This window comes from Myotis daubentonii, chromosome 7 (genome assembly GCF_963259705.1).
Source record: "Myotis daubentonii chromosome 7, mMyoDau2.1, whole genome shotgun sequence".
In the NCBI taxonomy this organism is placed as follows: domain Eukaryota; kingdom Metazoa; phylum Chordata; class Mammalia; order Chiroptera; family Vespertilionidae; genus Myotis; species Myotis daubentonii.
In genome coordinates, this window is record NC_081846.1 from 9,035,418 (window position 1) to 9,050,806 (window position 15,389).

General features: G+C 44.6%; 1 protein-coding gene across 2 annotated transcripts; it reads right to left on the bottom strand.

The window, feature by feature from the left end:
- Positions 1-218: 218 nt before the first annotated feature.
- On the bottom strand, positions 219-14,715 carry KCTD18 (potassium channel tetramerization domain containing 18). 2 transcript variants are annotated; one of them, XM_059702688.1, is made up of 7 exons: positions 14,594-14,715; positions 11,910-12,138; positions 10,134-10,345; positions 7,833-8,026; positions 6,632-6,726; positions 3,375-3,477; positions 219-1,980 (listed from the first exon to the last, which is right to left on the bottom strand). In XM_059702688.1, exons 2-7 carry the CDS (start codon positions 12,064-12,066, stop codon positions 1,530-1,532), a joined length of 1,212 nt encoding a protein of 403 aa, XP_059558671.1. In that variant the 5' UTR covers positions 12,067-12,138; positions 14,594-14,715; the 3' UTR covers positions 219-1,529. The 2 variants fall into 2 exon arrangements, with proteins under 2 accessions (XP_059558671.1, XP_059558673.1); XM_059702690.1 differs by lacking the exon at positions 14,594-14,715 and adding an exon at positions 12,726-13,078 and having other exon boundaries at positions 11,910-12,140.
- Positions 14,716-15,389: the final 674 nt, after the last annotated feature.

A 15,389-nucleotide genomic window follows, 5' to 3' on the forward strand; every position in this document is an offset into this window, starting at 1 on the left:
GGGATGTCACCCATGACTCTTCAGTTAAATATTCATTGTTGTCAACCAAATAAACCACCTATTTTAAAAGGCTGCCTGTAATTGGTTTCATTATTTCATACATTACCTATACAGGAAAGCAATTTTGTAAGCAGAAATAGATTACCTACACAAACTGGCAAGCTTTCAAACTACTAAAGGGCGGCAAGGCTTAAGAATAAGTATAGTAATAGAAAATGTCACGTTTTATGGAAAAGTTTTACTTTATTTTGTAAAAAATAATGTTTTGAATAGTTACTTTACTCTTTCAAAAACAATGCAACCACAAGAAGCACTGAGGAGAAAGTACCCTGCTTTTATGAACTTATTGTTAACACACCAATGGCAGGCACACTGCTCACTGAAGCAGCCATATGTGACCCAATTGCAAGACACAACATGTAGGAGTAAACACACAAGACTGAACAGCTGTGAAAAATAGAGGATTAATCAAAAGATTCTGCTTAAAAACATTAAATTCAAGTTATGTGGATCTTTTATGCATAAAGATCATACTGTGTCACCAGAATGACTCTTCAATGGTCAGTTCTGGAAAACAAAACTTAACTTTAGTTAGAAAGTTAAACTGTTAACTTCTCTTTTTCAAAGCATTTTCAAAAACTATGCTATGTAGTTTTTATTCCAAGAAGCCTTCTTGTGATGCACAAATACATCTGCTAATGGAAAAAAGTAAAAAAAGCCAACCTAGGTCCTGGCTGGGTAGCTAGGTTGGTTAGAGCGTTGTCCCTATACGTCAAGGTTGCGGGTTTGATCCCATCAGGGCACATACAGGAATTAACTAATGAATGCATAAATAAGTGGAACAACGAATTGACGTGTGTGTGTGTGTGTGTGTGTGTGTGTGTCTCTAAATTAAAAAAGGAAATAAGTAAAAAGAAAAGCCAATCTGGAAAAGAAAACAGTTTAATTAAATGAACGTCAAAGTGTGGTCTCTATCTTCTGCCCCTCCTCATCTTTCTTCTCATGTCGCCTCTGAGACTGAGAGTAACTTGGGGCAAGTTCCCCTGATGTGCGTTCTCTCCGCCTCTCTGGGCTGTGCTACCACCAGGGAGCCCTGCAGCACCCTCGCTGGTCCAAGGCAGGAGGACCTCAGCCAGACTCACTCCTACCCCTGGGCTGCTATGACAAACATTACAAAGTGCCTACAGCCTACAATTATTTCAGCAACAAAGTAAACTTCTCTAGTGATGATGCTGTACTGGTTTGTCGCCCTAATACCAACCAACCATTAAAAAAACAGTAAAAACCGGAAATTCAAACTGTCTGTAGACAAGTAATCATTTAAAAGTTGGGAAAATGAGAAGGAACTGTAGTCCCAACCACCTAAAGTCTCCCCTCCTCCACTCTTATGTAGCAATTTCCTTTCCCCATAATTACCCTGAATGCAAACATGACACTGTCACCTCTACTGCATCGACAGTGTCACTTGTGTGCATCACCGGGTGGCAGCCCTGGGAGGCCAACAGGGCGTCTGGAGCCCAGCGCTCCCTTCAATCGGTCTTGTCCTGCCTGTTCTCAGTCCGCACATCCAAGGTGGGCGCTTGGGGTGGCGGGGCCCCCGCGGGGCTCGCTGCTGGGCAGGTGGGCGGGGGAGGCCCCGTGGCACACAGTGGAGTCCGCTTCAGCTTTATCACCCGGGGTGGGGTGGCCTTCTTGTCGCACAACAGAACCTTGGCTGGAGGGGGCGATGTGGCCCCATTTTCAGGACCGCCGGGCCCATGCGATGGGGAGTGCCCAGGCACCTCCGTGCCCACCAGGGACAGGGCCTTAGACAGTGCAGAGTGCTGAGCTGGCATTCCACCTGGAGACGGGGACACCCGGACTGAAGCCGAGTTCTTGACCTTGATTTGGGTGCTGGTGGAAGGGCCCGAAAACCTGACAGGTTTAGGACCAGCCTTACAGTTCACGCCTTCCTCCCCTTCATCCAATGCCATCAGCCTCCTGCAAACACAGAAGCATGCCCGTCAGCACTTACACGGTCAGTAGCTAATGAAACCAGCTCCAAAATTCGCCTTTAAGGTGAACACAAAGGTTTCCATCAAGAATGTGAGCCAAGAGATCGATGCGTATCAATCGACCCCATTTCTCATCTCCCGCCATGGGCAGTACGTACATCGGCAAGTTTATAAGAGATTGCTTCACCTTGAATAGGAGCCCTTTTAAAATCACATATAATACGAACAAGCTAAAATGTGGAAAAAGATGTTATGTGAGAATTACACAACATATCACTCTGTTCCCAAGAACCCTGATGCGATCCAGGGGCAACCAGAAACATCCTGAGTTGTTTTTTCCAGGTTACTGAGGAAGAAGAGCGCTTCCAGGCCACTAGACTCCAGACCAAGGTTTCTCAGTCTTGGGCTGGATAGTTCTTTGCTATGGGGGCTGCCCCATGCATTCTAGAACATTTAATGGCAACCCTGGCTTCTACCCACTCGATGACATTGGCATTCCCCACTCCACAGTGTGACAACCCAAAATGTCTCCACACACTGCCTAACACCCCTGGGGGACAAAATCACTCCCAGCTGAGAACCGCTGCTCACACTGAAATGATGTTGCTAACTATAGGTTCAATGGGCAAAACAAATAATGATAACAAAACGAGAGCCTTTAGGAAAATAATCTGTTTTAACAAGAGATCATTAATTACTACACACTGAATAAACTCGGCATTTCTGAGAAAGATCTAGAGGGCACAAGTCAGAGAGCATTCTGGAATCCCACAGGAGCTTTGAATCAAGTTCTAGCGCAGAAATCCAGAAATCAGAACTTCTGAAAGCCATGAATAATTCCCAGACGATGAAAAAGAAAAATGGTTTGTAAATGCATTTAAAGCACAGTGAACGACACAGATGAGGAGTGAGTTTAATGCTAATAATTTTAAAGAACACAAGAAAGTACCATTAACTTAAAATGCTATTTGTGGCATTGAGAAGGAGAAAGGAATTCAGAATAAGTCAAAGGAAATTCCAAATATTAAATCTAATAAATACATTTTTTGACTATTACCAATAAAGCCTGGATTTCACTTCTGTGCAGAAAACTACTTACCACAGCATTCCCACTGTCTCCACTAGTGTCATTAAAATCACACTCTCCCCAAAAGAACATACTCTAACTCCGTTTTAGAGAATTATTTGTATCTTTTACATAGTTTTGGTAAATTTGCAGTTATCCAGATTTATATTTTGGTGGTAAGGCAGAATATTTGTCTCTGTGATTAATTGGTTTTTATTTTAGTAAGGTCAAGAACTGTTATTCATTTCCCCAATAAAGTCAGAAAAAATATAGGTCACAGATTAAAAAACAAACATCAACAGAGCAGAGGTCACCTCTTCCGAATCGGAGCCATGTGGCGCAGGCTCCCCAGCAAAGGCCGCTCCTCCAGGGTCCAGCACTCTATCAGCTCGTGGGGCACCCGCCAGTAGCTGACGCCTGGGAGAGAATGGGAGAGAAAGGCAGCGTTAAGACAACCTCTGTCCACTGCACACGGGCAGGAGCAGTGTCTCCTCGAAGAGCCAGGGAGAGCGTCCGAGCTTCATGACTCATTTCTTTCCCTCCTAAGAAATCAATTATTTGCTTAAATTTCCTTTTAGTTTACTATAGTTTCATTTTTCATTCATAAATCTACCTGGGCTTATTTCGATCAATGATGTGAGGTCAAAGATGTTTGTCTCTCAAACATACTTGTCAATTACATGTTAAATAACATATCATTTTTTTCATTGATATTTAGTCAGTCAACTCTGTAACTTTCTTATTACATAATATTTGTATTCTTATAACTTTATTGGGGTTTACTCTCTGCATCTATTCTTACACCAGGAACACATGATTTTTTTATTATTATCTACAGCATGTTTTGTTTTTGCTTTTTTAAGTATGTTTTTATTGATTTCTGAGAGAAGGGAGAAGGAGGGATGGAAACATCAATGATGAGAAAGAATCATCGATCAGCTGCCTCCTGCACGCCTCCCCCCCCCCCCCCACTGGGGACTGAGCCCACAACCTGGTCATGTGCCCAGACCAGGAATCAAACTGGGGACCTCTTGATTCATGGATCAACATTCAACTGCTGAGCCATACCAGCTGGGCTACAGCTTGTTTTACTATCAAACAGAGTTAGACTCATCCCTCTAATAACCTCTACTTCCCAAAATGTTCTTGGCTATTTTTCGTTTATTCTTTCAAAGGAATTTTAGAATCATTTCAAGATTCCCAAAGAGTCCTATTGATATTTTGGTAAAAATTGTGTTAAATTTACCATATAATCTCAGAAGAATTGACATCTTTATAATATTCAGATTTCCCTCAGGACCATGGCTTGTCTCACCATAGCCTTCATGTCTTCATGTATATGGATAGATGGATGGCTAAATACATTTTAGCAGTTTTCTTCATAAAACACTCGAGCATTTCTTGGTAGGGCAATCCTATTTACTTTTGTTTTATTTATTGCTATAGTGAATGGGATTTCCCCTATAATTTCTAATTAATTTATCATAAATGAGCTGCTCTTTGTCAACATATATGTATACAGCTAACAATATATTGTATACAACATATAAAATACAACTACTAAACTCATCATTTAAAATACCATTAGTAGATTCTTCTGAGTTTTCTAGAAATACATATTGTTCACAAATAACAATAAATGTCTTCTTCCTCCCCACTGGCCTTTCTCATACTTCTGCTTCCTGCTTAGGGCTTTCCACAGACCTTCCAGAGCTTTATTCAATAGCAGTGATGCTCTACTACACACTTTCTAAAAAGCTAGAGGTAGTTGCACGCTTTGGTAAAGTCAAGGATCGCAGCTCTCTGCTCCAGCTTCCTAAGTCAGCAGAGAGCCTCCTGGGCAGCCCGCCAGTCCAGGGCACAGAAGGAGACATGGGTTTGTTCTCAATTATAAGTCCAAGTGTCTCAAAGTCAGTTAAATCTACAAGAATAAGCTAAAAGAGAATAGCACTCCTTTCATTCTACTTTATCCTATCTGCTAGAGGGGTATGAAAAGAAAAGAAAAAGGAGGAAAAGTGAGGGAGGCAAAGATGAGGAAAGAAGAGGTTGGTACTGGCACCCCACCTAAAGGAGGAACAGCTGATGTAGTTTTTATTTACTTTCATTTTTTATTTTTAAAATATATTTTATTGATTTTTTACAGAGAGGAAGGGAGAGGGATAGAGACTTAGAAACATCCATGAGAGAGAAACATCGATAAGCTGCCTCCTGCACACCCCCTACTGGGGATGTGCCCGCAACCCAGGTACATGCCCTTGACCGGAATTGAACCTGGGACTCTTCAGTCCACAAGCCAACGCTCTATCCACTAAGCAAAACTGGTCAGGGCTGATGTCGTTTTTAAAAGCCTCTTCCACTCTTTTTATTCCATTTTATAATGACTTGCAATCTCTGTTTCTATCCGCTTTTAAGATCATTTGAGGACTAAGATGTGTGCTATTTATCTTTGGACCCATTTTTAGGATTTAGTATAATGGTTGCACTTCACACTCAATAAATGCTTACTAATTAAGGGGGGGGAACATCTTGGGCATAGAACAGTTAATCATCTGTGATCCTTAAGCAAGTGGCATGGCCTCTCTGAGATTCAGATTCCTCACCAATAAAATGATAAAGAGCATAGGACGTTGTTTTAGGATTAAATAGCATGATTATCAATCCTATATAATAAAAGGGTAATATGCAAATTGACCCTAATGGTGGAAGAAACGCTCCACCAGTCACTATGAGGTACACTGACCACCTCTTGCTCCCTTTCCCTGGCCGGCAGGCTCCCATCGCCCAATGGCAAATGGGGACCTGAGGGTGGGTGGCAGGGGACACGGGCGGCACCAGACCAAGGCCCCGCCCTGACAGTCGCCCCACACAGAGGGCGACCTGTGGCAGGGGTGGGGCCGACGAGCAGGAGGGAATGGCTGACCTCTTGGTCCCTCCCCATGGCCAGCAGGCTCCAATTGCCCAATGAGGAATGGGGAACTGGGGGTGGGTGGTGGCGGGGGGGGGGGGGGGGGGCGGGGCTGGCTGTGGGAAGCTGGGGAAAATGGCCCTGATCACAGGCCAGGCCTAGGGAAGGTACCTACGCACGAATTTCATGTGCCAGGCCTTTAGTTCTCACATAAGCAGCTTGGTAAAAATGGCCAAATTTCAAAGTGTGTATTTAAAGATTATTTTAATTGTTTGATAAGGGCTCTTAAGACATCTTACCAGAGTTATTTTCATTTCCTCTGTCTCTTTTTATTTATTATACATTTTATGCTTAACTTAGAGATACACTTCCTAGGACAATGCTAGGTACATAGTAGGTGCTAAGTAACCTCTTGTTTAATTGAACTAAATAAGCATAATTAACAGAAGCATATTTTAGGTTACTGAATTATAAACTATTAACCATATCTAGCAACTCACGAGGTTTAAAGATTTGCAAGTAAATTATCTCTATGTTACCATGAAATGACAAATACCTGGACCCACACAAAAAACACTTTCTCAAAAACAGAAATGCATCTCAGCTCACTTTGTCTTACTAAGGACACGCCTCCTTCTGCCATGAAAAAAAAGAACTGGACTGTACCTTTTCCTTCCCAGGCATCAAAGGCATCCATCATTTTCTTCAGTTCTGCTGCCGAGTAATAGCTCCAGATGTACTGAACATTATTGCCCGCCTCTCTAGGAAGATTGCAAAAGGCAATGAAAATATACCACCTAGGTATGAATGTGGGGGGGGGTGTGCGTGTGTGTGTGTGTACAGCTGACAGACAGTAAGTGCTTGTTCGTTAAGAAAAGGTTTGTTCTGTGACCGTTAAGCACATATATAATTCTATATACTATATGAGTATTATATACTATATGAATATGCTAACCTACATTTGATCTCTTTTTACAGTAGTAAAATATTTGTTAATTTTATTATATATAGACCGTGCAGACAAATCAACAAGTCTTTAAAATAGCTTTTCTAAACATCACCAACTCCAGTAACGTTAGAAAAGACTCAACTTTGACCAAAACTTTATTAAATTACAGTGATGCTCCACTACATGCTTTCTAAAAAGTTAAGAGCCGTTGCACGCTTTGGACTTGCCTAGCCTTTGCCAGGCAGTTATAAGTCTCATATAGAAACATCTCTGCCTGTAAAGAATTCAGAAAATGGTGACATGTTTAACCATCTAAAAACAAACTTGTGTGGTCATGCATTTGTCACTAATATGTGCCCTAGTTCAATATCCCAGAGAACTTTCTCTAAAAATTGCTAAGTGGATTGACCAGTGTAAATAAGATTACAGGGAAAATAGTAAGAGAATAACCCTTAGAAATTGAACATAGTCAAGTCATAGAATTTTGAGGCTGGGAGGGACCAGGAAAGTCTCTCAGCATTTCTCAGGGCAAGACACCAATGCACAGGCCAGTCCGGGCCACGCAGTGGGCCTGCCGGCTCCTTAGCCACGGCTTCTGCCCCCAGGCTATGGCTGAGACACCCAGGCAGGTGGCTTTGCTTTTCTTTCTTTCTTTTCTTTTTTTATAAAGTCTCGCAGGGAATTCTGATGTCCACTTCCAGTTGAGAACCACAGTACTAGATCACATAGATAGCCCATAGCTTCTTTGTGAGACAGTCTTAATTATAACTTCCGTCCCCACAGTCCCAAAGGCTCACTCTGCCTGATGAGAGGGGCTGATGTTCTCTTCTGGTCAGCCACATATTCCATTCAGTAACACCTCTTAGAAAAGATCAAGACTTAATTTTGTTCCGTTTTCATTGTTAAATATGGACATACCTTTTAAAAATGCTTTTACTGTGAATTCTTCCTCCCAGCTGCTTATCAATAACATCGGTTCCATCCGTTTTTGTGGCGTATACACCAATAATTCTACTCTCACAGCTTGCACCGGATGTGTTAAGATAGTGGAGAACCCAAACTGTTGGTTTGTTGCAAACTAAACCATATGAATCACAGAAGTCTGTTAAAGCCTGGAGGAAAAAAAAAATTTTTGAATTTAATTCTGGAAAGTAATTTTTTAATTTAAAAAATTAATTTGTTGTTACTTTCATGTAAGGCTGCAATTTCAGTTGGTCATAAAGAAAAAAAAAAAAAGATATTCCTAGTCTTTATGCCTTTAAGAACCAAACATGCATGGGTTGAACTTGGAGTGAGGGGCAAATCACCAAAAAAAGCATCACCCAAAAACCCAACAGCTTCTCATCTAGAGAACCCTTTTCCTGATGGAAATTACATTTTATTCCTCCTTCTTGAACCTCACTACCAGCATCACTTTTAATTTTGAAATCTTCACATAATAACTAAAACTAGACCTCTTCTCCCTTTAATTTCCCCCAAACTTTCCACTTGACTCAATCTTCCTTTTATCTCCTACTGACTCTCCCATGATTGATGCTTATTTTTAAATCCAAATCCAATCATGGATTAAGTGGATTTTAGCTTGCTCTTTTGCACTGAAAGGTATGAATATATGAACTCAAAACAGACTGTCTGAACTCACTTGGCATTTACCCACCTGTTCATTCATTCGCTTGAATATTAAGTAGCTACTATGTGCTGAGCACTGTCTAAGGTCCTGGAGATAGAATGTTGAGCAAGACAGGGCCCTGGAGTATATGGCTGATGCAGAAGACAGACATTAAATAAGCCAGCAGCACACAACGTGGTAAGTGCCACTAGGTGAGCCTGCGCGGTGCTGAGGGGCACAGAGCAGGAACGCTTCGCCCATCAGGTGGCAAGGGCCTTCCCAGGGAGAAACGGCATCATTATTGCTGTGAGCGCCCTGAGGACAAGCACTTTTATCTGCTATATGCCAAGTGCCTGGAAGAGTGCCTGAAACACTGCCTGACACAAAGGAGATGCCTAATATGTACTGACTCAGTGAATGAAAATAGGACCCTGACATGTCTTGCATTTCCATTTAATGTTGCTATCTAATTCCTGTATTGGTTTTTAACTTTACTTGCACATCTATGAGAATTCCCAACTATATTATAAACTGTTCAAGGGCAAGCACCAAATGTTGTATTTCTTTCTGTCCCACACAATCTCTAGAACAGTGCTCCCTATGCCTAAAACATTTGAAATAAATGTGTTGGTGAGCAGAATGAATGTATGCATACTATGTCCTTTTTGCATACAAACCAGGAACAAAAGACTACAGAGTTGGGACTTCAAAAATGAATGTTAACCCACCCCAACCTTCTAGTCAAGTTTTTTTAGGCCCATTCTGCAAATGTGTCAAAAAGCATCAAAAGACTATCTAACAACTCAATTTATAAAGAACTTCAGTAGCAGAACCCACACAATCATGCAAAACCCTGAAGGGGGTCTGGAACCAAATGAATGTTCTCATGCTGCCCTCCTAATAGCCATAGCATCAGATTGCTGTCGATATCTAAACCAAAGATTTCATACTAACTCAGATCCACTTTCACTATTAACAATTATCTAGGTAAAAGACCTTTCTTAGATGTCCAAATGTGCTAATTAATAGAAACATATTTATCAATAAAGCAAAAACAGATAATTAAGTAATAAAGATCTTTAAAATGTGATTTAAAATAGAAGCATCTTTAAAAAAATTTACTGATCTCAAAGTGAATTAATCAAACTGATGTTCTAACCTAGTAACAAACTTTATATTCACTAAATCGAGTAAGAAATTTTATACAATCTTTTATATATTATGACCATTTTTAAAAAACAAAATAATACCACCATACCCTCAGTACTACAGTATTGCTCTTAATTCAAAAAGACCTTCAAGAGAAGAAGAGTTCTATAAAATAGCCATCAAAAAGTGTTACATCTTCAATGAAAAATAAAAGCCCCACAAACCTTTGAGTGATGTAATGCACTTTCCTAAAACAGAATTTTGGCCTTAAAAAATGACTAGTAGTCATTAAGAAATGTGTCTTCAAAATTATAAAAAAGTAAAACCGCCTCATGTTGGGTTTATGTGACAGCACAGGCTATGCAAAACAACACACGTCGCTTTGTGCAGAATAAATAGAGATATGTATATATATGTGTGTGTACATATATATATGTTAAAACTTAAGAAAATGCCAAGACCTTTTTAAGTTCTATATTTGACCTTAAAGAATATGTCTCCATTTCATTGGCCAAGTGGTCAGACAGGCTGTACGGATAAGGGATGCCAAAGTAATCCGCCTCTTCCTGTAGGGCGGCTCGGGTTTGCTCGTCTGTGGGGATGTGAACTTCTCCATGGAGGTAATCCAAAAGGTATTTAAACAGGTGTCCATCGCGGTCAATAACACAAGCCCCTAGAAAAGATTCAGTTCCAAAGTCATTGCACAGATACATGACCATGGACAACATTTCCATGTCAAACCAAGGTCAGATGGAGGTAGACGTGTCTCTCACAAGAAAGTTCCCGTCCGGTGTTCAAATAGGGTTAGCCAAATGTGGTGATCCTCTCACCCTCCAAGTAGGAAAATGCGTGCTCTGAGCTCCATTTGGAATCTTGGGTGCAATGACCATAACCCCACTGAAGCCCTGCAAAAGCTGTGGAAACCTCAGACTGCTGGCAGAAAGGGAAACTTACCCCTAACTTCAGGCCACTTGACTCAATCTTCCGGAAAGGCCTGTGAGTTTCTCTCTAATGAGGGCTGGCAGGGGCCTGTTACTATGTCTAGTGTTTGTGTTGATCTGCAGTGCTGACATATAAACCCAGGGTTCCCAGCTCCAGCCTTCCATGTGTTTGGATTTATCAGATTAGTCCCTTTGTACAGTGAAAATCTAAACTTTAAAAGGCAAATGTGCCTGGCTGGCATGGCTCAGGAGTTGAACGTCAACCTATGAACCAGATCACAGTTCGTTCCCTATCAGCACACATGCCCAGGTTGTGGGTTCAATCCCCAGTACGGGGCATGCAGGAGGCTGCCGATCAATGATTATCATCATGATGCTTCTATCATTGATGCGCTCTCTCCCTCTCCCTTCCTCTCTGAAATCAATAAAATAAAATAAAATAAACAAATGCTATGCTGGTACTACTTTATGATAAAAGGCTTTTCTTGGGCAATTAGCAGAATTTTTTTAAAAAAACAACAGTTCTGTGAGTTACTCAGTAATCCCTTTTCTCCCTTGATTAGTTTAGAAAAGAAGGGATTAAGAAGGTAAAACTTGGGGACAGAAAAAAAACTCAATCTCTGCTTATCATCTTCCACCAGCAACCTTTCTGTCCAGATGGACATCAAGCCCAGGGCCATCGGTGACTCTCCCAGGCCTTCCATTGCCATCCGCTGGCAAAGCCATCTCTCTGACCCAGGGTTGACTCACAGCCCCCCATGCCCAAGACCCCACAAGCCCTCTCTTCTAGCAAAGAAGCAAGAATGGGTACCAGGAGCTCCGGAACCGCTAAGACATGCAAATTCCAGCTGCACCAGGTGACAAGTTTAACATTAACCCTGCACTAACAATGATGGCCCTGTGAGCTATGAGGGCAACTGCTTTTTCCAGAAATACATATTTTTTAACTTGAAAAACACAGAGAGAAGCTAATATTTTTAATCGGCCTCAATACCTTTACCCATGGAGTTTCATGAACGTAACAACTTCCAAAAAATATAATCCCTGTCAATCACACACTGATTTGCCTTCACACACTCTGTTTTGTCAACTTTCAGCGAAAGCATCACAGATCCTAGAAACCGGTGTTTAATTTCCCCAAGTATTTAATAAGTCTCCATACAGTCCTAATGAGCTCACTAATTAGTAAACTAATCTAATCTATTTCATTGTAATTAGGAAAATCAAAGGGAATTTAAACTAGACTCCTATTTTAATGAATATGCATGATCATGCTTACAGATTGTAGATGTTTACCTGACTCATCTGTTTTTAGAGGAAAACGACCACTGAACATGGAAGCCAACATGGAGTCTTTAAATCGGCACAAGGACTCTCGCCTGGCTGTGTAAATACAGCCACCCACGTTCAGTCGAAGAATGTCTAACATCTCTTCTTCCTTGTGATCTTCCATTGCTCCCGCCGACACCTGAATTTGTGCCTTGAAATACTTTCAGGAACTGCAAACAATGGTGGTCCCAGTCCCCTCTGTAAAAACAAAGGACAATCACCACTGACATTTTCAACAATAGATAATAAGATAAATACAGTTTACTGTGATTTCAAATAAATTCCTCAGCACTGGCAATACTGAATTGAAGGACTTTATACACTGAGAAAAAAGTCTGACATATGCTGAGAATCTGGAAAACTCGGGCTCAAAGGACCTGTAAGTAATAATAAACTATGACCAATGAAATCATAGCTGTGGAGGTGACTGTTTAAAGAATTAAACAGCATAATGCATTGTGTGTCATATAGAAAACAAGGGTGAGGCATGCTTCTGAGCCTCAATATTCACGCATCTTTTTAAAGTACAGTAAGTCTGAGGGGGCTGACTAGACTGCAGAGGACGCAGTGGGCATGGGATGAGGCTGCAAGGCTCTACCGTGCACTAGCTCGGGGGCCTCAGGCAACACTGGTCGTCCCCTGCCTGTGTCCTCATCTACAGAATGGAGGTAGGGACGGTGCCTACCTCCAAGGATCATCAGAGGAATAAGTGACAAAACATATGAAAAGCATATAGAACAGTCTCTGGCTCAATGTTAGTACTTAATAAATGATAAATATTACCTATGATGATATACATTTTACCATAAGGGGTATACTAGGGACTTGATATTGGCTCTGCAGATTTAAGGAAGCAAAAGGACAGAAATGATTAACAATAGTAACTGTAATTCTTAAATTGTGTAACTAAGGAAGATATAATTTGTCAACTGAGAGCGGAATTCCATGTCTGCCAGTAGCTAGACTGGTCCAGAAAAACAAATAGCATCTCCAAATCATCTATCTGCCTTCTGCCCGGTTGGCATGGCTCAGTGGTTGAGCATCAACCTATGAACCAGGAGGTCACGGTTCGATCCCGGTCAGGGCCTATGCCTGGGTTGTAGGCTCCATCCTCAGTGTGGGGCATGCAGGAGGCAACCGATCAATGAGTCTCTCTCTCTCTCTCTCTCTCTCTCTCTCTCTCTCTCCCCCTCTCCCTTCTTTTCTGAAATCAATAAAAATATATTTTAAAAAATAAATCACCTAACTTCTGCACTCTGAAATGGCTGAAGCTTTATGCACATGCCATAGCAAGGGTAACATGGCTGCCCAGAGGCTTGGCTACATCCATGGCAGTTCACTTTACCGCGTGCTCAACTAAGATCCTTTGGTGGATATTCCAGTGTATCCACTCTCCCAGGAAACGGGGGCAGGAGACAACCATGTGTGTCGAACACGGTCAGCGACAGAAACTACCACGGACCAATGGTCCAGCCTTCAAAACCCACCCATGGATGTGACTTCTTGCACTACCTACCGGCCCTGGGGGCAGCCCCCCAGTGATCCCAGTGAGAGAACCACCTGGGAGGCCTGGGATGGAGCTGGTTCTTGCTGCCGGTTACCAGCTCCCTGGAAGCCCATCTCTTCTTCAAAGCCCCAGGCAAACCTCACTGCCTGCACTACCTTCCCAATCACCCCCAAGGGAGAGCCCAGATGAACTGTGCTCCTCTGTCTACATTTCACCTCGCCTGCTTAATCCCTAGTTTGGGGGCCTCTACGCCCCTAGAAGGCAGGGCCTGTGTCGCTCTTACTAATTCCCTTTTACTGAGTGCCTACTGTGTGCCAGCCCCGGCGGGCGACGCGGGCAGACCTGACCTAACGCACACGAGAGCCCGGCTGGATGCGGCTCCCTGTGCCCAGGGACAGAGGAGGGCCCTGGGGTCCACACCCAGGCTGCCCTGTGTGTGGTAAGCGGTGGGGACCGCTCGCATCCAGGTCACAGGGCCAACCCCCCAGTTCTGCCTGTGCACCCACACTGCCGCCTCAGCACAGCTTCGCCCCGAGGGTGCCGGCCCAGGCACTGCGCTCTGTGCACCCCGGGAGCACAGCAGCACCCCGAGTGCAAGGAGGAGACACCCCGGCCCCGGTCCGGCTCTCCTACGGCAGAGGGCCACCGCCACTGCAAGTCCAGCCGCGGTGCCCGCCCTCAAGTGCACCCAGTAGGCTGCCTACTGTGGCGGAAGTGCCCTGCCCTCCGGAGACGCGTCCCCGAAGTGCGGGCCTGGGACCACCTGTATCTAAGCCGCCGGCATCGCCTGCTGCCAGGCGGACTCCCAGGCCGCGGCACGGAGTGCGGACCACAGAGTCCGCGGCGGCGGTGGGAGTCCGCCCGCGGACCCACTTTGAGAAGCGCTGCTCCAGCGATTCGCACTTCTCCCTCCAGCTGGGAAGGAGGGAAGGGGCCGGGACACCAGGAAGCCCTCCGGAGTCTCCCCGCGGCCGGGCTATCACAGATTCCGCTTCCGGCCCGAGCCCACGGCCCAGGCCTCCCGTGTGATCCGCGCGGCCCGGGCCCTTTCTCGAGGCGCCCCGCCGCCTCCCGGGTCCGCGGCCCACCCGGAGCCCAGATCCTCCGCTCGGGCGAGGCCGGGGAGGCGGCCTCCCCGACTGACCTGCGGCCCCGCGCGGCCCTCGGCGCCGCCGCGGGACACTGCGGGGCCCCACTCGAAAGGGAGAGCCTCCTCCGATGCTCGGCAACTCCAGGAGCAACGCGGGCCTAGTGGCGCCCCCGTGCGGCCCCGCCCGGCAGCGACGCCCGGGACACCCCCACCCCGCCCCGCCCCCGGATTGGTCCCTCCCAGCCAGCGCCCCGCCCCCGGATTGGTCCCGCCCAGCCAGCGCCCCGCCCCCGGATTGGTCCCTCCCAGCCAGCGCCCCGCCCCCGGATTGGTCCCGCCCAGCCAGCGCCCCGCCCCCGGATTGGTCCCGCCCAGCCAGCGCCCCGCCCCGGGACTGGTCCCGCCGCTGGCTCTGGGCGAGAGGAAGGCGCGAGTCAAGGGTCTTGGTACAACCTCGGGGAAAGGAAAGGCGGGCAGAGACACGGGCTGGACGTCGGGGGACGGTCTTGTCCGTCAGCGGCTGCTTTTAAATATGAAGAAAACACCGAAAGTGCTAATAGTTATAATGAGTTAGGTTTTCGCACCCCTACATGAGGGCCCGTCCCTCCAAACTGGGCTGCTCAATGCCAAGATTTGTGAACATATTGCACTTAGATACGCCCATTCGGTAGTATTTAGAGTTTGCAAAGCTTTTCCACACAGAGCATTCTTGCTTTATCTGTGAGACAGCCCTATATTTTTATTCCCGTTACAGCCAGCAAAACTGAGGCAGGAGCAACACTAATTGAGCATTTCTGTACGCCTGACATTGTTCCAAGCCTTTGTGTGTACTATTTCATTTTCTCTTTCA